Source organism: Neofelis nebulosa, chromosome 2 (assembly GCF_028018385.1).
Source record: "Neofelis nebulosa isolate mNeoNeb1 chromosome 2, mNeoNeb1.pri, whole genome shotgun sequence".
Taxonomy (NCBI): Eukaryota; Metazoa; Chordata; class Mammalia; order Carnivora; family Felidae; genus Neofelis; species Neofelis nebulosa.
In genome coordinates, this window is record NC_080783.1 from 210,956,339 (window position 1) to 210,983,081 (window position 26,743).

The 26,743-nt window shown below is 61.8% G+C and overlaps 3 protein-coding genes across 5 annotated transcripts in view; all 3 read right to left on the bottom strand.

Annotated features, from left to right (window-relative positions):
• Window positions 1–5,767: 5,767 nt before the first annotated feature.
• On the bottom strand, window positions 5,768–10,081 carry TMEM82 (transmembrane protein 82). 2 transcript variants are annotated; one of them, XR_009258391.1, is made up of 7 exons: window positions 9,668–10,081; window positions 9,441–9,513; window positions 9,091–9,265; window positions 7,849–8,266; window positions 6,466–6,653; window positions 6,013–6,211; window positions 5,768–5,913 (listed from the first exon to the last, which is right to left on the bottom strand). XR_009258391.1 is itself a non-coding variant. In XM_058718972.1 (6 exons), the coding sequence occupies exons 1-6, from the start codon at window positions 9,753–9,755 to the stop codon at window positions 6,116–6,118; spliced, it is 1,038 nt and encodes a 345-aa protein (XP_058574955.1). In that variant the 5' UTR covers window positions 9,756–10,081; the 3' UTR covers window positions 5,768–6,115. The 2 variants fall into 2 exon arrangements, 1 of the variants encoding a protein (XP_058574955.1); XM_058718972.1 differs by having other exon boundaries at window positions 5,768–6,211.
• Window positions 10,082–10,390: 309 nt separating this feature from the next.
• SLC25A34 (solute carrier family 25 member 34) lies at window positions 10,391–14,616 on the bottom strand. Its single transcript, XM_058718973.1, has 5 exons — window positions 14,004–14,616; window positions 13,350–13,415; window positions 13,107–13,259; window positions 12,570–12,704; window positions 10,391–11,913 (listed from the first exon to the last, which is right to left on the bottom strand). Exons 1-5 carry the CDS (start codon window positions 14,421–14,423, stop codon window positions 11,731–11,733), a joined length of 957 nt encoding a protein of 318 aa, XP_058574956.1. The 5' UTR covers window positions 14,424–14,616; the 3' UTR covers window positions 10,391–11,730.
• A 1,712-nt stretch (window positions 14,617–16,328) lies between these two features.
• The window catches only part of PLEKHM2 (pleckstrin homology and RUN domain containing M2), a 35,721-nt gene continuing 25,306 nt past the window's right edge, over window positions 16,329–26,743 (bottom strand). For both annotated transcript variants that reach the window (XM_058718971.1, XM_058718970.1), the window contains 13 exons: window positions 24,305–24,533; window positions 22,378–23,220; window positions 22,045–22,114; window positions 21,855–21,945; window positions 21,470–21,534; window positions 20,994–21,082; window positions 20,248–20,380; window positions 19,818–20,008; window positions 19,303–19,368; window positions 18,451–18,610; window positions 17,922–18,101; window positions 17,723–17,839; window positions 16,329–17,402 (listed from right to left, as the gene is read on the bottom strand). In XM_058718971.1, the coding sequence (XP_058574954.1) occupies window positions 17,268–17,402; window positions 17,723–17,839; window positions 17,922–18,101; window positions 18,451–18,610; window positions 19,303–19,368; window positions 19,818–20,008; window positions 20,248–20,380; window positions 20,994–21,082; window positions 21,470–21,534; window positions 21,855–21,945; window positions 22,045–22,114; window positions 22,378–23,220; window positions 24,305–24,533 (2,369 nt within the window). In that variant the 3' untranslated portion in view covers window positions 16,329–17,267. The remainder of the gene's footprint in view (window positions 17,403–17,722; window positions 17,840–17,921; window positions 18,102–18,450; window positions 18,611–19,302; window positions 19,369–19,817; window positions 20,009–20,247; window positions 20,381–20,993; window positions 21,083–21,469; window positions 21,535–21,854; window positions 21,946–22,044; window positions 22,115–22,377; window positions 23,221–24,304; window positions 24,534–26,743) is intronic.

Sequence of the window (26,743 nt, forward strand, 5' to 3'; positions counted from 1 at the left end):
GCTTCCAATTCTGTGTTTCCCTCTCTCTCTCTGCCCCTCCCCCGTTCATGCTGTGTCTCTCTCTGTCTGAAAAACGTTAAAAAAAATTTTTTTTTAATTAATAAAATAAATAAATAAACATTAAGAAAATTAAACCAAAACAAAAAACAGAGGTGCTGCGCTGGATACCCTCAAATGGGGACAGGAATGCTTCCCTTTGCAGACCTGTTGGGGGGGGGACGGAGGCGCTGAAAGGGCACCCCCCAGAGCCTGGCCCATAGTTAGTGACCAGCAAGTAGCAATGGCTATTCTCCCATCACCCTTGCCTGGTCTCCGGAGATCTCGGTCCACACAGTCCATATGCTCAAGTTTTCCTGTGCCACAGCCCTCACTGGCCCGGAGACCTTGGGATGTCAGGACTCAGCAATTCCTGCAAAATGCACAAGTTGGGGTTGAAGGTCTACAAGTAGCTGCATATACAAATCACATGTGAAGCAGTGTAGTGACGGGTAGTAAGCAGTTAGGAGCTTGGGCTTTGGAATCAGACCTATCTGAATTTGGATCTTGGCTCTCCCGCTTCTTAGCTCTGTGATCTTGAGCAAGTCACGTAAGCTTTCTGTACCTTGGGTTTTCTCCTGAGGAGACAGAGAAAACCATGCCTTCCAGGTGGTTCTGAAAGCTGGGCGGTGGTGGGGGGCGGGTAGATAATGCATGAAAAATGCATAACACAGGGTTACAATTCCTCAGTAGAAAATCAGCATATTAACAGCTCATGGCGAGTGAAATGCACATATGCTCATCTTCCTGTACCCGGAAGCAGTCCCCTGGACAAGATGGGGGAAGTGGGCCTCTTCATTCCCTTCCTCCCCTGAGATGGGCTTCTGCGGTTCCTGCTTCGGCTGCCTGAATCGGGGCCTGCCTCTCCATCCCCTTACTCAGATGTGTTCACTGATCCTTCACACCAGAAGGGCACGACTGAGACTCAGTTATAGTCCCTTGGCTGGGTGGGGTGGGGTGGACTAGAGGCCACGGTCAGCCTCTGGGCAACATGCCCCACCTCCATCATCTGTTCAGTCCACTCGACAAATGGACTTCATTTGAACCCGGGTAGCCTGGCTCCAGGCAGCTTTACCGAACAGGCCAAGTGTGTAGGGAAAATGTTTGAAAACCAAGGGAGGGGGAAGGGGCACCCGGGGTGGGAGTGGGGGCTCAGTCAGGGTAAGCATCTGACTCTTGATTTCAGCTCAGGTCATGATCTCATGGCGTATGGGTTCGAGCCCCACATCGGGCTCCACGCTGACAGTGTGGAGCCTGCTTGGGATTCTCTCTCTCCCTCTCTCTCTCTCTCTCTCTGCCCCTCCCCAGCTTGCTCTCTCTCAAAAACAAACTTAAAAAACCAAAGGGGAGCAAACCGGGCCACATTATAGCCACATAAATTCCCCTCCTCTCAGGCCCCAAGCCTATGTCCACTTGGGCCATGCAGGGCCCAGCTTCCCAGAGCTGGCTGTGATAACATCGTCTGGGTCTTAATCCCCTCCTGGTCTGGGGGCCTGAGCTGGCACTGTCTGGGCTGGTTGGTTCCCACGGCCAGGCCATTGCTTAGCAAATCAGCACGGGCTCCATGGAGGGGGCCAGAGGCTCAGCAGGCTGGGAAGGCCCCTCTTTGGCCCTGGCCTTGAAGGTCAGAGCCCCTCTGTGGGCAGAGAGGAGGAAATCCCGGTGTCCGTCCCTTTGGGGGTCCCTGAGGTTGCCCCAGGCCCTTGGCTGCTTGCCAAGGCTGAGCCCCTATTCAAACACCTCACTGGTCCCATCTCCCTGCTTGAGCCCCCACCCCCACTGGGAGCCCCCACCCTTGGCTTCATCTTTCTTAGCACCCCCAGTTCCTGAGACCCCTTCTTCCCCCCAGCTGGCCTCCCTACTTCTCTCTTAGCCAAGGTGGGTTTACTGTGAGTGTAGGCCTCTCCGTGGTAGGGGCCCCTGTGAGGGTTGCTGGGAGTTACAGAGTGTTCTAGGAAGGGAGGTAGCCAGGTCGCACTCAGGAAGCATTTTCCATTAAGTGCCCTTGGCACACTGCCCAGGGAGATGTCAGAAGAAGGCACCCAAGTCTCCAGGCCTCCAGCAATTTGTTATGCTTTCTCTTTATCATTCTATCACTACCCACTTCAATGCAAATTTTGTATCCTTTTTCCTAAAGGGGGCCCTTAACATTGGACTGGTCCTGCCTTACTCCTTACAACCCATCTCCACCCTGATGGCCAGACCATCTCGCTAGAGCAGGATGTGATCCTCACGAGCTCCCCCTCGCCGCTCCCCACCCAGCCCCTCCGGGGCTCCTGCTGCTTCCAGGGAGGAAAATGCCAAGCCCTCCCGTGACCCTGGGCCATCTGGCCGCAGCCAGCCTCCACGACCCACCGCATCTCCCACTGCTGTGCCCCTCACGCCCTCTGCTCAGCCACGGGAACCTTTCTTTAGTCCCTCAGGCATCTCAGCACCTGGGCTGCCACACCACGCCCCCCCCCCCCCCCCCCCCCAACGTTCAGGACTCAGTGTCAACAGCTCCTTGTCGGTTAGGCCTCCCTGAGCCCACATCACACACATCATAACACCCGGCCTTCCCGTCAACGCCAACCGCACCTGCGTGAAGGGCCCTGCTCTGCCCCAGATGCCTCCCATTTCACTCACCCAGTTCTTCAGGCCGAAAAGCCGAGAGCCCTGGATTCTTCTCATTCTATCAAACCCACATCTAATTGATCAGGAAGTCCTATGGACTCTTCGAAATACATCCATGTCCAACCACTTCTGACTACCTCCATGGCTACCATTTTGGTTCAAGCCCTGGGTTCCTGCCAGGGTTAATATCATCTCACCTGGGTAATTTCACATGCTTCCGAACTGGCTTGTTTCTGCGCTATTCTACAAACAGCAAGGGGAGGAGTCCTTTAAAAATGTCAGTCACGTGAGGCGCCCGGGTGGCTCAGTCGGTTGAGCGTCTGACTTCAGCTCAGGTCATGAGCTCGCGGTTCGGGAGTTCGATCGGGCTCTGTGCTGACGGCTCGGAGCCTGGATCCTGCTTTGGATTCTGTGTTTCCCTCTCTGCCCCTCCCCTGCCTGTGCTCTGTCTCTCTCTCTCTCTCTCAAAAAATTTTAAAAATTTTAAATAAATTTAAATAAATTAAAAAAAATTAAAAAAAACCAAAACACTGGGCTACAAAAAGACTGTGACTTCTGTCCTGCATGTCTTTTCTCTCTCTCTCTGTCCCTTACTGGCTTGCTCTGAGGGACACCAGCTCCCCTGTTGGGAGCTGTCTATGGGGAGGCCCACATGGCGAGGAACGAAGGGAGACCCCTGGCCAACAGTCAGAGGAGCTGAGACTCTCAGCCCGGTAGCCTGTAAGAAACTGAATCCTGTCAACAGCCATGTGAGTGAGCTTGGAAGTGGACCCTACCCCGGTCAAGCCTCACGATGTCACCGGAGCCTTGGCCCACGTCTTGACTGCGGTCTGTGAGGAGACCCTGAGCCAGAGGCCCCAGCCAGCCTGTGGGACCCAACCCACAAAAAAGTGCGAGACAGTAAGTGTCTATTGTTTTAAGCTGCTAACTTTTGGGGCCGTTTGTAACACAGCTGTGGATCACAAATACACTCACCTTAGCTTGTCCCAATCTCCTGCTGACAGAGTGACTTACCCAGCTGTACTTTTCCTTGCGGCACAGTTACTACAGGCCAGAGCCTGGCCCCATGCAGATGTTCAATAATTACTTGTGAATGAGTGACTAGGGTAAGGCATGCAGGATGCCCAAAGGGACAATGCCATAGCTCAGAAGGGGCGAAGTGGGAGTGCAGGAGGGGGGAGGCCGGTTCACCCCAATCCCAGCTGCCCTGGAGGCTGCTACCCCCTCCTCGCAGAGACTGGGGGCCCCGGTCTCCCTCCTCTTCAGAAGGATGCTGGTCAGAGCCCAGGATTCGAACTCTCATGGTCTCTGAGAGAAGTCCCAGCTTCATACCCCATTCCAGACCATACCTTCTGGATTTCCTCTGCTCTTTGGACTTCAGGCCTCTTTTCCTTTGTTTGGGTTTTTGGAGATTTGCTAAACGCCTCACTTAGAGTGATCTAATTTTTATACCCTTGTCAGACTTTTTCATAAAAATAATTTAATAGATAAGAAAAGAATCCTAGTCCAACCCACGTGGCCCATTTTTTTTGTTTGGAAATGGTCCCTGTGTCCATAAAAAGGAAAGGGCTGCCAAATCCAATCCCCTCCCAGCCCTGTCCCCACCGGGTCCCAGGCTGTGCTAGGGGCCAAGAGGCCAGAGAACCTTCCAGCAAAAACATCAGGCCGGAGTTGGAACCTGGTGCCCATTCTGGGTCTGGCAAGGGCTGGCTGGGTGCCCAACCAACTGAGCCATTTCCTCCCAGACTGGGACAAGTTTCCTGCCCAGAGGGAACTGAACGCACTCCCAGGCAGAGAGGGGCTGGGTCCTGGATTGAGGGAGGGGCAGCCACAGGCATTTCCCCCACCTCAGCTACTTTGGGGCTGAGAGGCCCATCTGGGGGTAGGGTGGCAGAGAGCAAAGGGTCAGGGATTAGGCTTGGACTGTCAGTTGGGTGGCCATTTCTGGAGGAATGAGCTGAAACCACCCTGTCCAGGCTTGGGGCCAGCCTGCCCCATGTCCCAGGTGTGTCCCAGGTGTGTCCCAGGGTGGGGAGCGGAGAATCCTACGCCTGACTCTGTCCTGAGGCAGTAGCCTTTGGGTGACCATGGTGGCCTTTGCTGAGAAGCAGGGCTTGCCAGAACCTGGAATCCTCCAAGAATCTTCTCCCCTCACCTCCTCCCTGACGTCTCCTCCACCCGTCCTGGACAATCTGACCCTCACAACCCCCAGGAGGCCTGGAAGCTGGGAGTCTCCTTTGCCCTGTAGGGCACCCCCTGGGAAAGGGCCCTGAGCTGGGCCTTCTGTCCCTGTGGAAACTGCCCTGTGGGCTGGATGCTCGGGCCGGGGTAACATGGCTGTGATGGAGCATCAGATTACTCTGCTCACAAGGTGGCTGCAACCATATTCCAGAACCTTCCAGGAATGGACCTGCCATATTTTATGTGCACCTCGGTTGGTTTCCGTGGCCCCAGTTCTTCCAACAAGAGGGGGGTAGCAGGAGGCATACAAAGCACTTGAGCTCTGGGAGTCAGGCCACCTGGATTCAAATCCTGACTTAGCCACCAACTAGCTCAGTGACCTTGAGCAAGTTACATAACCTCTCTGAGCCTGTTTCTGAATCTGTAAAAAGGGATAACAGTACCTGCCTCTTGAGGCTGATGTCAGAACCAAACGAGATCATAAAAGTGCTCGGCATAGTGCTTGGCACATGGTCAGCACCCTACACATGGCAATTTTTCTTCTGACGGGCTCAGAGAGTGGCAGCGAAGCCCCCAAGGACACACAGCAAGTGAGCAGAGGAGCTGGTACCCAACCTTTTCCCAGATAGTCTGTTGCCTCCCCGGGCTGGGCCCTGCACGGAATATGAGGCTGAACAAAGCTGAAATGGCAAGGATCCTCACGGTCTTAGCCGAGCCTCCCTTCAGCTGGTTCTCAGCCTAGGATGGGACGGAATGTGGGCGCCATCCACCCGCGACTGTAGGGGGGGTGCTAGAGCACGTGTCCAGGCCACCACATCCCCATGGCTTCCTCAGCCACCTCAGTACCGAACTCCCCAACACCAGGGGACCCAGCCGGCATGTATCCCCGGGGCCGGCCCCAGCCAGAGGAGCTGTGTGTTCATGATTCTAACGCAGGTTGAGAAAATCATCTTTATTGTTGTTCATGGAGAGGGCGAGGGAGGCCAGTAAAGGAGAAGCCGTTCTGAGAATGCAATTCTCCCCCATTCCCCCAACCCCCCCACCGGGAAGGCAGGTTTGCGGGCGCTGCATCCGTTCTCTGTCCTGAGAAAAATAGGGGTTCGCTCAGTGGCCTCCAAGTGCCCCCTTCTGAGAGCTCTAGCCCCGAGCCCTCTTCTCCCTCCCAAGAGCCCCAGTGCCCACCTTGAACTCCAAGTGGGGGGCAGGGCTGGCAGTCCTGGGGTCAAGACCTCCAGATGAGCCTGGGTGGGCCCGAGACAGACTCCCAAGTCCTTGCTAAGGCAGGTCAGGAGGGGGCTGTCCCCTGGGGCTGGCCAGGTGCTGAGGGCTGGGGCGGGGGCTGCCTTGGAGCTGACACTGAAGGCCTCTGGGATGGAAACTCCTGGGGGAAGGTGGGGAGGGAAAGAAGACGGACACAACTCAGGTCCCCCATCCTCTGGTGGGGGAGCTTCAGGCCCTGCTTCCCACGCAGGGGTCAAAGCTTAACACCAGGTGAAAGAGGGGATTTCAGCTCCTTCTGCCCCCACCCCGAGAGAGGTCACCCCAGCCCTTCTTGAACTCGGGCCTGTGGAGGCTCCTCGGGCTGTCTGGAGCGGGGCTTCCGTGTCTGGGGGACCCACGCGGTGAAGCGCCCACCTGTATCTGGCAAAGGTCCAGCAGGGTACGGACGCTCGTCAGGCACCAGAGCTCGCCCAGCAGGGACATAAGGACACCCAGGAGGTCCAGCCAGCTGCCCACGGTCAGCAGCAGCACGAAGAGGCCGCCCATGCGCACCAGCACCGTCTGGACCTGGCTCTGCAGGCCGGGGTTCTGCCGCTGCTCCTCTGGGGGGGCAGGGCACCTGTCACCACCTGCCCGCCATACCTGAGGCCCGGCCTGGGACGGGGCCTGGACTCCCGGCTGCCCCCGACCTTCCTCAGTGTGAGCCTTTCCCTCCCCTTGCAGCCCCCTGCCTCCCTCCTCCCTCACCCCCACTCTCTGAGAACCTGGCTGGCACCAGGCACTTCTTCCTAACCAGGCCTCGCTGTCTGCCCCCGAGCCTGCCCGCTGCTGCGCTCTGCCTGCAGTCAGGGGAGGGAGGGGGGGCACGCCAGCTCCAAGCTGCAGGCACCGTCCTGCCTCCACTGCCACCTCTAATCGGTGGGGAAGCCCCGGGGACTCTTTCTGCTAAGTAGAGCCCCACCCGAACCCACCTCCCCACTCCCGCTGCCCCACCCAGTCCCAGCTCCCGGCTTCTGTTCTTGACCTTGTGGGTCAAGTGTCTACTCCATGTCCACTCGGCAGCCAGTGACCTTCTAAACACAGGAACGTGATGTCCTGCCTGATCTGAGCCGTGTCCTCGTTTCGTCTCTGGCTCGCTCCCGTTCCTTACTACTCCCCAACATGCCAGACTCATTCCCACCTCAGGGCCTTTGCACCCGCTGCTTTCTGCCTGACTGTCCTTCCCTGTCCCGCCACCTCGACCCCATCTCCGCCCTGCAGCCAGGCGGTTCTTCCCATAGCCCACATCTGGCCAGGTCGCTCTCCCCTGCTGAAAGCCGTGCGGGGGCTTCTCATCAGACGGCCTGCACTGGGTTGATGAGGGCTCTCCATCACTACCCCCCATCAGCCTGGCCAGTCTCAACCCCTCCCCATTCCCTTGGGGTGACAGCCATACTCCACTTTTTCAGTCGTTCCACAGGGCCCCACCTTCTCTCACCTCTGGGCTTCGGCCTGCGGGGTTCCCTCTGCCAGGATCTCTTCCCCGCCCCCCTTCCCCACCCCAGCCCTCCTACTATCCTTCAGAACCCGGTTCAAGCTCCATCTCCTCGGGGCTCCCAGCGCATGCCACACCCATCAGTGAGCCGCCCCATATGGCTTCTGTCACTAGACCGGGCGGGCGCCCTGGGATGGCAGGGGTGTGGCCTAACTGTTGTCGGCCTCCCCGGGGCCCAGCACAATGCTGTGCCCCGGTCGGACAGTGGGACGTGAATGCCCAGTGAATCAGCGGCCGCCCAGGACCCCGCCTGTGGCCCTTACCCTGCATGTAGATGACGAGCAGCGTGTAGCAGATGACGAGCGGCGTCCAGAAACGCACGGCGTCTGACGTGGTCAGGAAGTCCCGGTTGATAAGGGCCACGGCTGCCAGGTCACCCACGGCAAAGGCCACGGCCAGGGCGCGGGCCAGCAGCCGGGGGAGGGCATGAGCGCCGGCCAGCAGGCCCAGGCAGACCCCGCAGTACTGCTGGCTGCTGTGCAGCTCGTAGAGCTGGTGGATGTGGCGGCAGAGGCGCCTGGCGCCCGTGCAGAGCAGCGTGGCCAGCCAGAGGCCCAGCAGCAGGTTCAGGGTGCGGTGCGGGGCGTCCTCCTGCAGGAAGCTCAGGCCGCAGGTCAGCCCGCAGCCCAGCGCGTACTGGCACAACAGGTGCAGCCGCAGCGTCTCGGTGCCCTGGGAGCCCTGGGCGGGGGAGGGGGGGGGAGAAAGGGGGCCGCGATGCTGGGGGCTCAGGCTGCCTCTCACCTGACCGGGGGGGGGGGGGGGGGCAAGGGGCTGTGAAGGTGCAGAGGCTCCATTCTGTAGGAATCTGGAGCCGGAAGGAACCTTGGGGATCATTGCCAAAGAAGGAATATTCCCTGGGGTGCTCGGGTGGCTCCGTCAGTTAAGCGTCTGACTCTTGATTTCGGCTCAGGTCATGATCTCATGGTTCATGAGATCTCTCTCTCTCTCTCTCTCTCTCAAAATAAATAAATAAACTTAAAAAAAAAAAAAAAGCAGGGATATTGCCTTCAAGGTCAAGCCCTACCTACTGGGATCATTTCTTGCTGCTTAATTTCAGTCACGATTGTTCCTTGGGCCCCATGTGCTTGCTGAAGGTTTGTGGCTCAGAGCCTTGAAGACCTGGGTTCAGAGCCTGACCCCGCTTCTTGCTGGTTGTTGACCTGCGACAAGCCAGTTACCCTCTCTGAGCCTTAGTTTCCCCGTCCGTGAAATGGAGATCACAGCGAAGCTCTACCCGCCTCTGACTGTGTGGATACGTGAGATGACGCACTCAGAGGATCCGGCACGGGGCCTGGCACACGGGGAGCTCGGTGTCCAGGAGCTCGCTAGGAGCAGGGACTGCACTGGCGATCACAACCCCGGGGGGCGATCTGCACCCTCCGGTCTCGGTCTTACAGAAAGGAGGTGGTGAGGAGACAGGGGGGTCTGGGGTGAAAATCAGGGCCCGGGTTCGGGTAATGACACGCCCCCCCCTCCCCCCCCCCCACCTCAGGGAGCCTTACCTTGCCCAGGGAGAGCAGTGTGGAGATAGCCCGGAGGGAGAACTCAAGCACCACCAGGGCGGCCACCCGGGCCCCCACGACGGTCAGGATCAGGGCCAGCCCTGCCAGGTGCGCGGTCTCCAGCAAGGCCCACGGGGCCTGCAGCCGGTGCTTTTCCAGCCGCCGCTCAGGGTTGCTGTGGGGCAGAATGGACGTGGGCAGGGCCAGAACCACCAGCCTCGGCCTGGGCAGTGGTCCCCGTGCCCCCAGACATGCTCACTGGGGATAGGGTTCCCTTCCCTCCGGCCCTGCCCTCACAGGCCGGAGACAGCTCGGGGGCCCAGGAGTGGGCTGGGTTGGCAGGCACTCACTTGGCACAGTTCACAAAGAAGTAGACCTTCAGGAGGCTGTTCAGGATGGAGACTCCGCTGGCCCCGATGAGGCCTGAGGGGCAGGAGGGAGGGCAGGCGGTTTGGAGGGTTAGAGGTGGTGGGAGACCCACGTGGTGGGGGGCGGGGGCGGGGGGGGGGTCCACCCTGCAGCTGCCCAGAGCTGCCGGAGGGGGCGGGGCTGCACGGGACAGGGAGGTGGCACTCACCTTGCAGGACAGAGTCTAGGAGGCTGGAGCCCCACTGGAGGGAGGGGAGGCCGGGGAGCCAGGAGGGCAGGGATGGCAGGGAGAACATGGCCGCTGCCGGGATCAGCCCCCGCCTCTGGCCAGGTCTGCTCCAGAGAGACCAAAGTCACAGGGCAAAGGTGTCAGTGGAGGGAGGGGAGGGGCAGGGAGGGATCAGAAGCTCAAGGGAGGGAAGGGGAGGGGAGGGGAGGCAGGGATACCTTCAGGGCCCCAGGGTTACTGGCCTCGGGAGCCTACTGCTGTCCAGGGGCTCCGCCTTTGGGCGGCATGAAACCAGCACTGATCTCTGGCCTCTGTCTCTGCTCAAGTTGGGTGCCCGTTTTTCTCACCCTACCTTAGGCCTTGCCCACAGGGCCTTCCTGAAGCCCCAGGCCTTATCTGTTGCCCCCCGCAGCCTTGCATCGAGGCTCTGCCCCATCAGCCCCAGTTCTGGAAAGTGGTCCGTACCCCCCACAACCTGAGGTTGAGATACAGTTCTGGGCCCCCCCCTCTCCTTCCGCCACTGGGCAGCCTGCCTCAACGATCCTCCCCGTGTCCACTAGGTGGCAGGCCTCAGTTGGGTTGGAAGCCGTGGGTGCGGCAAATCTGGATCCTCCTTCCCCAGACCGAGGAGGGAGCCAAGGGGTGGGGGGTGGTGTCACGGGTGGGGGAGACCGAGGCTTCAGCAGAAGGGAGTCGTGGAAGTAAACAAAATAGAAAACTTTATTGGCTTGGAGTGTGTGGTGGGGTACCCCCGGGGAACAGCAGACATGGGGGATGGCAGGGTAGGTGGTTTAGGCTCTGCTTGGGCTGGGGCCAGTCCTATCCCTTCCAGGGACTCGGTGTCATTCTCTGAAGCACAAAGGTCAGCGTGGGCCTTAGGAACACACTCACTGGGAGGAGTGTGGCTGCAGCCTGGGGAAAGGGCCCAGGGTGAGGACACCTAGCTCTGCTCCTCACGTTGAGCCAGTCCCCTCCTCGCCCTGGGCCTTAGCCTCCTCATCTGAAGAATGGGCATGTCCAGAGACCCCTTTCAGAACGGTCATGAGGATTTGTCTGGACGCCCACAGTGCTGGGCATCTAGGAAGCCCTCAGTAAAAGCTTCTAGTTGGTGTTATAGGCTGCATTATGTCCCCCCCACCCACATTCATATATTGAAGTTCTAACCCTCTATATGTGACTGTAATTGGAGATGGGGTCTCTAGAGAGGTAATTAAGTTAAAATGAGGACATTAGGGTCGGTGCTAATCTAACACGACTGGGGGCCTTATAAGAAGAGATTAGGACACAGACACAGAAGGAAGACCATGTGAGGACCCGGGGGGAAGATGGCCGTCCACATGCCAGGGGGGAGAGAGAGAGGGGAGAGAGAGAGAGAGAGAGAGGGGCCTCAGAAGAAACCAACCCCGCTGATGCCTGGATGTCTGACTTCCAGCCTCCAAGCTGTGAGACAATATCTGTTGTTTAAACCATCTTGTCGGAGGTCCACTATGGCCTCGTGGTGCCTCACAGTGACTGTCGGGGGCCCTCCAGCCCTCATGGTCCTGGCTCTTGCCAGGGACACCAGCCTACGCCGGGCAGAGCTAACTTCCAGTCCTCTTTCTGCCACTTCAGAGCTGTGTGGCTTTGGTCAAAGCACTTCCCTTTTCTGAGTTCTCAGCTTCCTCTTGGTAAAAGAGGGTTTAACCGTCTCACACTGTTTGAGGACTAAGCAAGCTGATGCATGTAAGCGACCCAGCTCAAGGTGATGGCCATGCCCCGGAGCAGCGAGTATCATAATGAGTAAGGCTCTGGGATAAGGTAACCCAGTACAGAGAGGGAAGAGAATTTGCTGGAGAACAAAGTGGCTGGCCATCCAGAACAAATGCTCTGGCCTGAGGGAGGCCGTGGGTCTGGGGGGGACCAGCGCTGTCCACACTCTCCTCCGACCTGTGGCAGGGTCTAGGCCAGTGGTCTGCTCTGAGCCGGCCATTCCCAGCTGGAGCGGGCCGTTGCTTCCTGCCGAGTGCCAGGCTGTGTCGGGAAATGGGGGTGAGGGGTGCCCCCTAGGTGCCCTGGTGCAGGCCCCGCCCAGCCAGTTTCCGGAGCTCATCCCAGAAGAGCATGCTGAGGATCGTGTGGGGGCCCAGGCGCAGGTAGGCCGGGCCCAGACCCTTGTAGAGTGCCAGGGGGCCCTCCTGCCGCCAGATCTTCACCAGGCAGTCGGCGAGGCCACCATACAGCTGGCCCTGGGGACAGACACGGGGCAGATGTCACTACAGGGAACGTGGCGCCCTGGCTGGCACAACCAGGGGTGTCTGTGTGTAGGGGCTACTGTGGCACATCAGTAGAGAGACTCTCCCCAAGCTGGGCAAATTCTAGAAAGGTGGCCCTGTAGGCTGTGAAATTTAAGAAGCCTCTTCGTCCAGGCAGCCACAGCCCCGTGCCTGGGGGCTGAACTTTGGCTAGTGGCACACAGGCGGATTTCAGCCCTCACTCGGCCTGTGGAGGGCACCTCTGTGCTGAGCGCGGCCTGCACCGGTGTATGCGAGGGCCCGTGTGCGTGAGGCCGTGGGGTCAGGCCTGGATTCTGATTCGGGCTCCTCCACGTATCAGCCGGGCGACCGCACACACAAGTCACCAGATCTCTCTGAGCGTCAGTTTCCTCATCAGGAAGATGGAGGTGATTGTGAGGATGGAATAAAATCCAGAGGTGAAAATGCTTAGCCCATGCCTGGGACATAGGTGCTCAGCAAACAAGGCAAATCGATGCGTCTGCATGCATGTCACGTGTCTGCGTGTCTCTGGCTGTGTGTGTGTGTGTGTGTGTGTGTGTGTGTGTGTGTTGGAGGGTGCTCTCCAGTTTCCCACTGGCCCCCCACCCCCCGCACCAGCCCCTGCTCACTTTGCCAGTTCCGTCCACGGGCTGATTGTATAGCCGCGTGCTGACCACGTCGAAGGGGGTCATGACTGCGGCCACGGCGACGCTACTGATCATGCCTCCAGCCAAAGCCACCAGCCAGCTGTCCTCCGGGAGCCACTGTGGGGTGGTACAGGTTCTGACGCCTGCAGGTGCCCTCCCCCCCCCACCCAGGGTACCCACCCTCCCCTCCCAGCGTGTGGGGGCTGGGAGACCTAGGGGGAGGGGAACAGACCGGGCGCCTCCAGCCACCCCCCCACCCCAGCTCCGTCACAGCTACAGGGCTCACTGCTGGCCCCCACTCCTGCTGGGCACAAGGGCCGGGGACACGACCCTAAGGGCAGAGCCAGGGTCCTCAGCTGTCTTCAGGGGCCCCGTCTGTCACCTCCCCGTTGGCTTCCCTAGGTGGGGGTCCAGCTGGAGATGTTAGGGAGTGATGAGGGCCCAGACGGGGAGAAAGGAGGCAGACGGCCCTTACTTTGGGGTGTCTGTGGGTGGGCACAGGTGTCCCCGGTTCCTCACCTGTTGCTTCTGCACCCAGGCCTTGGCAGAGGCAAAGGTGGCCAGCTGGGCCGCGGAGCCGACCATGACCCTGGGCACGGCCCCACCCACGCCCCGCCATAGTCCTGCCAGGCCTTGCTGCCGCCAGATGGTCTCCAAGGCCCCCAGAACACTCTGCGGGGAGAAGACGCCGCGTCATGGGCAGCCCCTGCCGGCCCAGGAGCCCATCCGGCCCAGGGAGCTCTGGGGAGTGACGGTTCCTACCTGGTGATGGTGCTGGTGCCCCACAGCCATCGCGGCCACCGTCTGGGCCTGCAGCTGTGTTTTGACCTGTGACAGCAGACGTGAGAGAGGGCCTGGACGAGCGCGCCCCGACATCCAGAGCGCCACGAGCCCACCCCCACAGCTGAGGGGGCGTGTGGGATAGGGTCGGGGGCGAGGCTCTGAAGTCAGCCTGGGTCTGCATCCCGGTGTGACCGGAGCAAGTTACTTAACCCCCTCCAGGCCCGTCCGCTCACGCCTGACAAGCCGTTCTGAGGACTAAGCGGGATGATGACGGTCGGTACAACATCCAGCCGGGGACGCGGGGGCCTCGCTTATTTTTCACTCGCACAGGCTGCACGGGAAGATGGGTGGCCACACCGGGGTGGAGCCAGCACACGTCCTGCCACCCTCTGCCCCCCCCCCCCCCTCTGGCTCAGGCCTGGTGGGGCAGGGACCCCAGGAGGATGAGGATCAGGACCAGCCTCTGGGGCTTTGAGCCAAGGGGCAGATTCCAATCCCGGGCAGGGATGTTCCCCGCCCATCAGGCCCCACCCGGCCGTCCAGGTCGGTCCCGCAGGGCCAGCCTGGGAGGCTCCAGAGTCCCCGGGGCGAGCTGGGTCACGGGGTGATGGAGGATGGAGAAAAGGCACTCACCAAGTAAGCAGGGCTCCCCACGAAGGCTCCCAGCGCCCCAGCCACGGCGCCTGCGACCACGGTGCCACCAGGCTGTTGGGTGAGGCCAGCCTGGCACTCCAGGCTGTAGCAGTAGAAGCGGACGCCATTCATGAGGCCCTGGTAAAGGAGGCCGGCGGCCAGCCCCTTCTGCAGGCCACACAGCCCATCTGCACGGATCACCGCGGCCACCGAGGCAAAAAAGCCCCTGTAGGGCCGCGGGTAGGTGCCCCGGGCCCGCAGCTCCCCCTGCAGCTGCAGCCGCGTCTTCACCACCTCTAGGGGGTTAGTGAAGACACAGGCCAGGCAACAGGCCGAGGCGCCTAGCACCAGGTCCACAGCGGGGGCAACCGTCTCCGTGGCCTCCGCTCCCGAGGCCCGTTGCGCCCCGGGCAGGGACATGGGCACAGGCCCTGGGGTGGCGGAGCTTACGCTGTCTGCACCCCCGCAGGGCCGCCCGGCTGGGGATCAAGGGGGCCTGGGGCCATGTCTGGAGGGCAGACGTCCAGGTCAGACGGGCCCGGTGGCCCCTGGTCTATCCTGGGAGTCCACCTGCTCTGCTCGGCCGCTGGGGCTGTTGGAGCCCGGGACACGCCCCTGCTGGCTCTGACCAATCCCAGCCGTCTCTGTTCTCCACACCTCCCCGCAGGGGTGGGCCTGGACCCTGGGATCTGGGGAAAAGGTCACCTGGGGCAGGAGGGAGATTGGGGGCGGGGAGAAGGTGTCCATCAGCTGAGACTCCTCCTCCTGTTTTTCTTACCCTCCTGCCCTTCCTGGTGCCCCTGCCCCGCCTCTGGTTTAGCCAGTCCTGCTGCAGCTCGGAGCCCTGGGCATAGAGCAACTGCCCGGGGAGGCTCCTGAAACCGTGCCCAGGCAACGCACTGACTGCCCACAACCACCCTGCCACCGTCTTTGTGGCTTCTCCGTTCCCGGCCTCAGTCTTCCAGTCTGGCTCCCACAGTCTATGGTCCCACTGAGAGCAGAGGTGGAGAAGGGCTTCTCGAGCCCCGTGGAACTGCTTTTGAATCCCGGGCTCTGCTACCATGTGTGACTCTGGGCAAGTCACTTTCTCTCTCTTAGCGACGGTCTGTTTCTAAAATGGGGATATCAGCACCTACTTCAGAGGTGTGTGGAGAACATGTCTGGCACAGGGCTCCACCCAGAAGATGCACCGCCCCCCCCACCCCCCACCCCCCACCGCCCGTCCCCCGCTCTGGCTCCTTCCTCCCCATCCTTTGCCTCCCAAGACTCCAGGGCCCTGGGGCCGTTGTGTCTCAAGGGGTGACCTGTGGCTTTGGTCATTCACCCTATGAAGACTTGCCCCCTAGTCCTGTCCCTCCTCCTGGTGGGAACCTCTTCTGGACTATAGGTTTCTGGAGAGGCCCTGGTACAGAAATGGCCCTTTGTCTTTGTTTTTTGGGGTTTGTTTTTTTTTTTTTTTTTTTTTTTTTTTGCTTTTTTTCAGAGAGAGAGAGAAAGAGAGAATGAATCTTAGGCAGGCTCCACGCCTAGCTCACTACTGTACCTTGAGATCGTGACCTGAGCCGAAATCAAGAGTCGGCTGCTTAACTGACTGAGCCACCCAGGCGCCCAGACGTGGCCCTTTGTGAGAAGGGACTTCACACCCCTGGGAATGGCTGTCAGGCGCTAGGCTGCTCGGCCTGGCCTCCACCTTGGCCTCTGCCCCCGGGCAGTTCTCTCCCGCCACGGCCACCCCACATCAGCCAAGTTCCAAACAGAACCAGAGGCCGAGCCACCCTGCCTGCAAGCCCACCTCTAGGCCTCCACGCCCACCTTTCCCAGCTCCCACTCCTTCCCCCCCCTCCCCCCCCCCCCTACGAAGCCCTGGAAGAGGCAGCGCTGAGGGCTTCGGGGCCCCAGATCACTTCCCCCCAACCCCCCGCCTGGTCCTGGCAGGCTTGGCACCCACTGGCCTGCGCCCAGCGGTCCGGGGACAGCTTGGACACTCTCGGGTTTATCCCACATGGCCGGCACTCGCCCCCAGAGCTGGGGAGGCTGGGAAGGCTGGCCGCAGAGACAAGTCCTGGGACCGGAGGGGTAGCTGCCGCTCCCCTGGCCCCTGCAGGAAATACAACAGAGAGCAGAGGTCAGGCCGAGAAACCCTCAGGGCCTGAGCTCCAGAGAGCTCCATGGGGGGGCAGCGGGCGACCGGGTTCTCAGTGTCAGCACAGAGCAGCCGATGGCAGAGAATTATGGAATGAATGAAGAATGAATGGCCAAGGGGCTTCAGAGGGGGGCTGGAGATGCCCCTCCTCCATCCTGGTCATCAAGGGCCAGTGACAAGTCTTGGCAATATAACGTGTCTATTTTATTTAAAAAAAAAAAAAAAGAAAAGAAACAACAAACAAAACCCAGACCATCTGACCCCTTCCCCCGGCGGGCCCTTCATAAAACTCTCCGGAAGGGCCCGGCTCCAGCCAAGCAGGGGATGGTCAGGAGACACCCACGGGGACGCCAGGCTGGTGGGCTCCATTCCTCTCTGGGTCCTCCTCCCTCCCCTTTGCTCCCTGAAAACGGAAACAGCCTGCCTCCTGGGTCCTCCTGGGTTCTCCCGGGTCCTCCGGCCGCTGCGGTTTGGGGAGAGGCAGGGGCAGGGGGCCGTGGACATGCGGGGCCGCTGGGCAGCCAGGGAGGGCCGGCCCGGCCCCTGCCCCTGCCCCTGCCCCCGGCTGTGGGCCCTGGCGAGGCAGGCAGCAGTGTGCCGGGGGCCGGAGATAGCGAGGAGGAAACATGCACCGAGACCTTAGTGCCCGGCCTCCCTGCAGAGCCGGCTGAACGTTCAAAAATGAACAAGGATGGCCGGGTCTCCGCCCAGACCTCTCACTCGGGAGAGGAAGAGGGGACTGCTGCCTTCTCGGTCCTTCCGCTCCCCTCAAAGCTGATACTATTCTCACTGCTGTCCTGAAGAGATGCAGATACATCCGGATGTGCCGCGTACACAGAGCCCATAGGGCTCAGACCCTCTGCCCCAGCAGCACTCTCTGGGCACCACTGGCCAGGCAGGATGCCCAGGGGTGTGCGGAGCACCCATTCTGGATCCCTGGGAGGGGAGAGACCCCGTCTCAGGCCCCGGTCGGTGGTTCTGTCCCCCAGGGTGGGAGTGGGCTGTGGAACAGGGGTGGAAGCCGGGCCCCAAGCGGCATGATGCCCCAGCGGGCCACTGCGTGTGCTGCTCCGCTCGCCTTTCTTGGCCCACGGGGGGGGTGGGGGCCGGCCAGCTCCGCCTCAGCACCAGGGGTCCCGGGAGGCTCTGCCCCGGCACAGGCTGTCGCTCCGCTGCCAGGCGCTGTGGATGAGGCTCAGGGCATCCTCGAACTTCTTGCTGGAGGCTTCCTGGGTGGCCTTGTGGGGGAGGTCCACCTGTGCGGGGGCAGAGAGGGGGTCTGTGAGGGCTTCGGCCCAGGACCCCGCTATCCTGGGGCGCCACGGGAGCCCTGGAGACCCTCGGCACCACGGGACCAAGAAGGGGCAGCGTGTCCCAGGTTCTGCTTCTGGCTGTGGCCTCAGATGCGCTGGAGGGCGGAATCTTGCCCTTTTGGTCCTAAATGTTCCGGGCTGTCCCAGAGCTGCTGGTACAGTGCCGTCCCCGGGCCCCTGCCTCCTGCCTCTGTGCCACACAGGAAGGACTCCTCTCCCCGGGGCAGCGGCTCCACTCCTCGGGGCCCCGGGTGGCTCGGTACCTGGTAGATGGTTTTCCACCCGGAGCTCAGCGCAGACAGGAATCGGTCCAGTTCAGATGTGCAGCTCAAGTAGATGACCCAGGGGGGCAGAGCCTGCTGGCTGTCCTGGGAAAACTCCTGGGGAGGGCGGGTCCCCAGGTGAGCAGACGTGGCCCTCCTTCCGCAGGGCCTGCCTCCACTGCCCCCGGGCCCAGCTCACCAGGACACAGTACTCCTTGCCGGGTTCCGTGGAGACCGCACTGATGTCGGCCAGCCTGGCTGTGCCCAGGGAGCGGAAGAAGCTGGTCTGGCAGTCCTCGTGGCAGGTGAAGAGGCGGTCATCGGTAATCACCAGGCAGCAGGGGATGCAGGGGCTGGGGGTCACCCCCTGGGGGATGACCTGAAGGGCATCGGCAGAGGGGAGAGGCAAGCTGGAGCTCTCCGGGGGTCGGTGGCACCAGACCTGCCCCCTCCAGGGGCCCAGCCAGCCCTTGGGCTCCCCCTGCTCCAGAGGTCAGGCGGGCTCCACCCAAGTCGGAAGTGGAGGTGGGGACAGCGGTGACAGTGGGAGTGTCCGGCCCACAGGCGGCCCTGAGCCCTAGGACCCGCTCCTGGGCTGTCCCCTGGAGGTCCCCGTCTTCGTCCTCATGGGCCTCTCTGTGAGTGCGTGTGGGTCTGGGGAAGGGACACCGGAGGGGGCTGGACGGGGTCGGGAGGCCAGACGAGCGGCGCAGGCCGGAGGCGCTCACCCCTTTGGACACGGCCTGGCAGAGCTGCTGCATCCAGCCGGCCATCTCGGCCTCGCTGTCCGCGCTCAGCTCCAGGCAGGGCCGGTCGGCGAGGATGACCTGGAAGGCGTGGGGCCGATCCGTGGTGTTGGCTCTCCGACAGCCACCGCACTGCTCCCCCCTGGGCCAGAGGAGGAGGGGTGAAAGGGGAGCAAGGAGGCAGGGGTGGCGTCGGACACGGGTGCGCCTGCACCCGCGGTCCCGGGGGCTGGAGGCCACCGGAAGGTGCTATGGACCCCTTTGGCTCTCAGGAGAGACTTAAAGCTGCCAGGCGGGCCCGGCCCTTTCCGAGGGACAACTTCTGCAAGGGGAACTGCCAGAATTGCCAAGATCCTTCTAGATATCTCAACCTGGCCAGGCAAGGGGTGAGAATCCGCTCTTAGCTCTGGCCCTCTTGGCATCAGGGCACATTCACTCCCGTTGCCTCTGTGGGCCCCAGGTTTTCTCCAAGTGCCTGTGCGTCCATCTTCCATCAGGTCAGGAGCTTCCCGGGGGAGGGACCGCCTCCCCTGCCCGGACAGACCCTCCTGGCAAGGAGTTCCTCTTGCTCCCCTGACAGGACGATGCCCAGCCTCCCCTTGCTTGGGGTCCTATAGCCTCAGGGCTCAGCAGACCCCAGGGCAGCGGTCAGGGCTGCTGGATGGGGTGGGGCTGAGTGGGGGCAGGCCGAACTGGTTGACACAAGGGGGTGGGGTGCCAGCACGAGCCAGGGAGAACAGGAGCTCCGGGTCCCAGGCTCGGCCAGAGCCGCCACCTGTGGACAGCACCGCCAGGCCTCACGCCTGCCCAGCCCCCCATCGCTAGGACACTCACCCCATGTTCACAGAGAGCAGAGGGGTGACATCTGTGCGGTCAGGATACTGGTAGAGGATCCCGTTGCTGCAGGGGCACAACATGGCAGGGGTGAGGCCCGCCCCAAGAACCGAAGGCCAGGTGGGGCCCAGATCCCGGGGGGGGGGGGCCTGCAACTGGGGCCTTAAGCCCCAGAGGCCAAGGGGCCTGCCCTCTGTGGAAGGGAAGGTGAAGAGACAACTGCAGAGGCTCGGGAGGGCGTGCTGTCCCCTCAGCAGACCTGGGGATGGCGAAAACCTTGGCAGCAGCCCTGCCCGGACCCCCACCTGACGCGCCCCAGGATCCTCGGGCCCCAGAGACGGCCGCTTTACACAGAAGCTCTCGCAGCCGGGAGGGGGTGTGCTCCAAAACCCTTTTGGGGGTGGAAAGAGGCCCCCGTGGGCTTCTCTCCCGGGTGGCCGGCCCAAGGGAGACCCCCGCTGAGGGCCCAACAAGCCCCGGGTCGAGCCCGGGGCCAGAGCTGTGGGAGCCCCCACCTGAGGACCACGAAGCAAGTCTTCCAGTGCTCTTTGCCCAAGTAGGAGGTGCCCGCCTTGTAATGCAGCATGCCTTCTTTGGTGATGGCGCCCTCAGGGGGTGAGCAGTGGCAGGGCACTGGACCCAGGGACTCATCCAGGGGGTCCTCCCAGTGCACAAGGCCGTAGAAGCGCACGGTGACAGCGGTGGCCTGGGGGGGAGGGGGGAGGGGGCAGCAGACAGAGCGGTGAGGTCTGGGTTGGGCTCACCAGCGGCCCAGCACCAGGAACGGCCGCTGAGAAAGCAAGGCCGTGCCCCAAGTGGGGTGAGGGACAGGACCCGAGGGTAGGAGAGCCCCTCCCAGGTGGGTGATGGAGAGGTCCTAAAGATGTCCTTTTGCGTCGCCTGGTCCCTAACACCACAATACCTCCCCTGCACTCCCGGCTCTACCTCACACTTAGATTCCTGGGCCACGAATTTGGCCAGTGCCAGCTTCTCCATGGTGGCATCAGTCAGGATGCTGGGGTAAGGTGGCTCCCGGCAGCCTTTGATCATGGCGGACTTCAAAGAAGCCAAGAAGAACCTATACAAGGGAGTGGGGTTTGCTGTCAGAGGCCTGGGGGACCCCCACCCTTCAACTGGACGGGATCCTGGCCTGGAGGGGTCCCAGGAACTTTGGGGAGGGACCCGGCCGGAAGCAGAGCTCAGGGCAGCAGGTGGGGCGATGATGCACCGGTCGGTTGCCATCAGCTGTGACCTGGAAGAGGCCTAACCGTTCCCCGCGGCCGAGGTGCCTGGGGTCTGACGGTGAGGCAGGACCCCATGAGGGGATGCCGCAGAACGGGTGGGACCCGGGTGCCCGTCACTATCCGATCTTATCATGTATACTTTCTGTATGAAAGCACAAGGGCCAGCAGTGGGGCTCGGGTGTCCTTCCTGGCGGGTGACTCACACCAGCCCCCTTCCTCTCCGCAGGCCACGCAGGGTCTGAGGTCACCTGAACTGACGACGGGGCCAGTCAGTGTGTGTGTGTACCTTTCCCTGCAGGTGCCTGAGGAAACACATCTGCTCCGTACTGGTTTGTGTCCCACTTCTCCCCCTCCTGCCCCAAGGGTGGGGAGACCAGGCCAGGATCTCCAGTCCTACAGGAACGGGGAGGTGGGGGATTGGCCGGGGGCGGGGGGTGCGTCGCTCACTCAGCCAGGGCCACGTCAGCCGTGTCCAGCAGAAACTGCTTCCTGCGGTTGGTGCACACCAGCTTCACCGTCTGCTGGTCGAGGCCCACCTGCCAGAAACGATACCTTCACATGCACAAGGGGCTTGGCTGCTGCCTGGCGGAAGAGGCAGCCACGGCCAGACAGAGGGCCGGCTGGGGAGGGAGGAGGCAGACCCTGGCATCGCCACAAGGTAAAGCCCCGGAGGCCTGGGACCCAGGGTGTGAGTCAGGGAGGGGAGGGATGGTCAGAAATACGGTGGACAAAGAGGCGTCCTCAGATTCGGTCCTTATCCCCAGCATCACGTGGTGAAGCTCCCGGGAGAGGAGCTGACGCCCAGCCCTGGGGGCGGAGGGGTCGAGGCAGGGACGTGCCTCGCTCTGAGCTCCCGAGGTGGGTGGCCAGAGGAGCCCCGTCCTATGCAGTTGGCCTGTGCCAACTGCAGATCCTGCACTCACCGACACATAGTCAAGTTCATTGTAAGAAACGGCCTCTTCCACCAGGTATGGCTTCTCCGCGGCCCCTGAGAGAGGAGACCCCAATGCCTGTAACTCTCAGTGGCCTCTTTTCCCTCCCCCTGCCCCCTTTTCTAAGACTGGCCCCTCTCTCAGCAAGGACCCGTCCTTGTCCTGCGACCTGAGATGACAGAGTAGGACAGTGACACGGGGTGCTCGTGGCGGGCAGGCCCCCGGGCTCGTCTTGGGGCGGAGTGGAGTGTTTTCGCCACCACACGCCAGGCAGCCGAGAGCCAGGGGCGGGGGGCACAGAAGGAGGGAGGGTGGTCAGTGTCGTCCTCGACCCGCTCTCAGCAGCTGCCCTGGCCTAGCCCGGGGCGGCGGGCACCTTTCCGGAGCAGGTAGACATAGCAGTCTGTGAGCAGCACGTACAGCAGCTGCAGGGTGCCCTCCATGTGCCCGGTGCTCATCCGGATCATCTGAGGGGCCGAGACAGGGGGCGGTCAGGCACCCCGGCTCCCGCCCCCGGCCCGGGCCAGCGCGCTTTTGCCCCTGGCCCCTGAGCTCCTGGGACTTACTTTGAAGAGCTGCTCTTCGTTTTCTCGAAACACGTGGATCATCAGCAGGAGTAAGTGATTGTTGTCTACCCTGCGAGAGGGACAAGCGTGGGGAGGGTGAAGGCCAGGAGGGGGGTGGGAGGGGACACAGGCACGCGGCGGCACCGTTGTCGCGGCTCTGCTCCTGACCAAGAGCCAGAGCGAGGGAGGGGAGACGTGCGCCCCGTCCCAGCCCCCAGCCCAGGCTAGTTCCTCCGGGGGTTCTGCTTGGTTCATTGGGAGGACGACGCCCACTGTCCCCTGCTTTGCAGGCCGGGGGCGTCTCACGGCAGCCGCACCGAGAGCCTTGCTCACCTGAACTCTGCCGAGTGGGTCATCTCAGAAGGGCTCCCCTGCCCCTCATCCACCCCCGAGTCCTCAGCGCTGCTCGGACACGGGCTGGGCTGCTCTCGCTTGAGCTGGCAGAGAGCCTCGTGGGTCCCGGGCTCTGCTTCGGGCACAGGTCCGTCACCCGCAGGGGGCAACTGCGTCTCCAGTCCCCGGGTCTCTGGCTCCCGGGCCTCCCCCGGGGTGTCCTCTAGGGGCCCAGGTGCCTGTCCCTCTCTTCTTCCTCCTCCCTCTTCTTGGCCAGCAGTCGCAGGGCCACCAGGAACATGCAGCGGTTGGCCAGGCCCTGCAGGGTCATGGTTGCTGCCACTTGATGTAAGAGCGCTTGGACTCTCGACGGTAAAGCGGTAGAAGTCCATTGGGGCTGGAAGCCCCTCACTAAAGTCGCAAAATGGCGGCTTCTCCGGGGCATCCCCGGGAGAGCCGGTCCGAAAGGACTGGTCTGGGGACTGGACGTGGGAGCGCCAGGCGCTGGGGTCCAGCTGCCCGTTGAGCTGGTCAATGACCTTACTCAGGGGCTGCCCCAAGCGCTCCATGGAGGTGTCCTTCATTTCGGGGATGAGCAGACCCATCTGGCCCGGCTCCGGGAGCTCGCTGCTCTCGGCTGTGCCGCTGGGCCCCTCTCCCTCCTCCTGGGGGGAAGTGAAGGTAGCGTCCGGTGAGGCCCGCCCAAGGCCTGGGCTGCTGACGAGGCTGTCACCATCGCCCCGCCTGGCACAGCTGTCCTGGCTGGAGGAGGGGTGAAGCGGACTAGCTTCCTCATCCGATCTGGTCTTCTTCTTCTTGCCGGTTTTCTTCTTCTTGGTGACCCTGGGACAGTAGCGATGGGGAGAGATTTACCATCTGGGGGCCACTGAGCTGGGGAATTAGGTGGGCTGGGTCAAAAGAGGTGATTCTGGGCGTGTGACCTCTGAGGGCACAGCCAAGCTTCCGTGGTCCTGGGCAGTGCTGGCTGGGAGGCCCTGGGCCAGGGGCACAGAGCAGCTCAGGCCCTGAGGGACCCCCTGCTGTTGGCAGAGACAGGGACCAGAGGAACCCCTGAGCAGGTCCCACGAATTCTAGCTGATGACACAAATGAGCTAGCTGTGTTCTGGGGGGACAAAACAGGCCACGGTCGGTCAGAGGGATGGCGCCTCCCTTCAGCCCTCCCCTTAGGATGTGGCCGGTGGACCCTGGGCGGACCTCACTTCCCATTAGGTGTCACTGTGGATAATTCAACCAAAAGTGGACTTAAAGTCTTTTGGGCTCAAACCCCTTGGTTGCAAATTGGCTGGGACGGGCGTGGCAAGGCGACCCCAGGCCTGAACCCATGAAGCCACTCAGGACTCGAACCACCCTGCAGAGGGGGACCCCTGACTCCAGTCACTGGGGAGCAAGGCCGGCAAGCCCCGGGGGTAGGACACGCACATCTTCTCACCCGGGGCTGAGAGCCTCAGGGCGGGAGCCCAGGGGCAGTCGGGAGCCCAATCCATCAGCACTTCCTCCCTTCTAGGTAGGCCCCTGGCGATTGATGGAGACCCTTTTCTTTCAAGGAGCCATGCTGAACTACAATCGGTACAGACCTCAGAAACTGTACAGCGACACCCAAGGACCCCCTGGGGAAGAATTCCAGTCTGAAGGGACTTTGTGGCCCTGGATGAACCTGACAAATGCCCCCCACCCAGGCATGGCCCCGGTCATGGCCTGTGCCACACTGTCTTCCAGGCTCGGGCCCTCTGTTTCTTCCTGCTCACAGAACTGCGGGAGAACCACTCAGTCTCCAGGCAGATGCCCATGTGCCCCGCCAGGGGGTGAGTGTGGTTCCAGTCTGCACGGACAACGTGACACCAGGAGTGCACGGGATGGACGTCAGGACATGCTCATCCAACTGCTCTCGGGGCCCCTCCCCACCGACCTGATGACCTCCAGCTCCGTGCAGGCGTCTGGCAGGTCAAGAGTGCGGGATTCCCCCTTCTCCTGGGACGTGGTGTGCACAGGGGTGGTGTCGGAGGAGGACACGGTCTCTGCCTGGTCCTCACTGAAAGGGTTGTGGCGCTGGGTGGGACTCTTGGTGGAGGCCTTGCTGCTGGTCGGGTCCGAGGCGGTAGAGCGGGGCCCGCTGACAGTGTCTGTGAGGTCTCCATCTGGGAGAATGGGAAACAGGAGACAGCCCGTCAGACAGCATCTGGGGCCCCCGGGCCCCCAAGGCATGCCTTATCCCATAAGGGAGGCAGGTGAGTTCCTCCCAGGGAAATCCGACCGGGGTGGCCCTGCTTTAAGATTTGAAGCCCCAGAGCAACAGGACCAGGGACCTGGGCTTGAAGAGCGACTTGGAGGGACACCACCACCACCTGCAGTGGGAACCCTCAAGAGCTCATGGCAATCTGGCCGAGTGCGAGTTAAGAGCCCCGAGGTTAAACGGCCTCCAGGCTGAAGCCCCTTAGGACAGTGACCTTGATGCCTCAAGAGGAAATGAGCCACAGACCTCTCAGGTTAACCTCAGAGCCTTCCGAGGGAGAGTGCCAGAGGGGCTCCCCAGTGCCCCTCCTTCAGCACCAAACGCCACCGGCAGGGCTGAGATACCCAAAGTCCTCTGAAGGGTGCCCCCCCCCCCCACCGGAGGCAGATAAAACGCAACAATGGCAGAAAGAATAGAGGGAGAGAAGGGGAATCAGAGAAAATGAGGGGTGCAGAGTGGGGGCAGGGGCTGAGGGCAGGACAGGGAGCCCAGAGAGTGAGGAGCGTGGGGGAAGGGCAGAAGACGGACCCAGAGCACAGGAGGCAGGACGAGAGGCCAGATCAGGGCAACGAGGAGATGCCAAGGGGAGAAGAAAGGTGGGCCAAGTGGCTGCCCCCCAACAGCTGCCTCATGGGCTCTTCGGTGGCCGCTTCTCTCCCTGACATCCTATCCGCTCACTCCTGGGGGTGGGGGTGGGGGGAAGGGGGGGCAGGACCAGGCGCCCCTTGAAGGTGAGAGCTGGGAACTCAGTTTCACTCAGCTTGCCTACTGGTCCTTTCTGGGTCGGTCACCCCGACCCTTGGCTCCACCCTGGGGAGAAGGCGGGGAGGGGAGGGAGGCTGACTCTCCAGAGAGGGGCTGGTTTATCGGCTCCCCCTGCCCCCAACCATCCACCCCAGGTACTGGAACGGGCGTGCCTAAAGCACACGGGGCACTTATCTGGTGGCAGATGGGAGCTGCCCCAGCAGAGGACTGAGGCCCTACTGGCGGAAGAGGCTGGGTGACAGCTAATGGCACGGGACAGGGGACGCTCACGCCCCATCTGCCAGCTTACACACGTCTCGTTGGCCATTATCTGCCCAGAGGAGATGCAGTAAACACGCTTCCCGTCCTCAGCCTCATCTGGAAGGGCCCGACCTGCTGTCGGCTGCCTAGTGGGTCTTGGAAACCGCTGGGCAGCTGTCTGCTGATGCAGCACATCAGCCAGTTTTTTAAAAAGTACAGCGTCTCTTCATGGGAGGACAAAAGCGGGGCCGAAAGCAATCGCCAGCCCTGCCAGAAAAACACTAGCAACACACGAGATTTGCTGCTCATGTCCCGGGACCCCAGAGCCTTCGTTCTCAGGTGCAGCGAACCTCGCCCTTTGGTCTCAAAGAAGGATCCCGCAAGGCCAGACATTCTCGCTCCAGCCCCCAGAGACCTGCGGCTGTCTGTGGGAGCAGCTGAGAGGTGAGTGAGCAGGCCACGGGACGTGCTGGGTGTCAAGGCCGGACGCTGGGGCGGGGGGCCCACCGGTTCTGGAAGTGAGCTGAGGACCACGGAAGGCCACCCCGACCCCCACTCCAGGGCCCAGAGTTTGGAGTCGCCCCCGAATCCTGCTCCCCTCCGGGTGGAAGAAGGCAAAGCTTCCCAGGTGAGCTGCCAGAGGAGCCTCGGGAACTCAGGAGGTCACGGGGTGGGGGGGGGTGGGGGGGGTGGATTAAGGTCACCCGGGCCCCGGAGCCCAGCCCGGCCCTGCCCGAGCAAGCAGTGCCACCGGGGCTGTTAGCTCTCAGGCCACAGGGAGCTCTCAGGGGCTGCGGAGGAAGGTCAGGGCCTGTTTGTCAAGTGACCGCAACAGGCAGCGAGGAGCTGGGTCGGGAGGGGGTTAGTGGTTAGAATCAGAGGCAGGGAGAAAAAAACAAACAAACCAATGCCCAGCATGTGCACTGCAAGAAGAGAGGTTGAGAGGGTACACGATGTTACGATGGAATTCTGGATTTCTGGCTGATCTTAACTGACTGCCCCATGGCACGCTTCAGCGCTACACTCACAGCCAGATGACCTAATTAATTTATTTCCCTCAAACTAAGCTATTTCATGCCCACGTTACTTGGGAAAAGATCACCTGTCGTG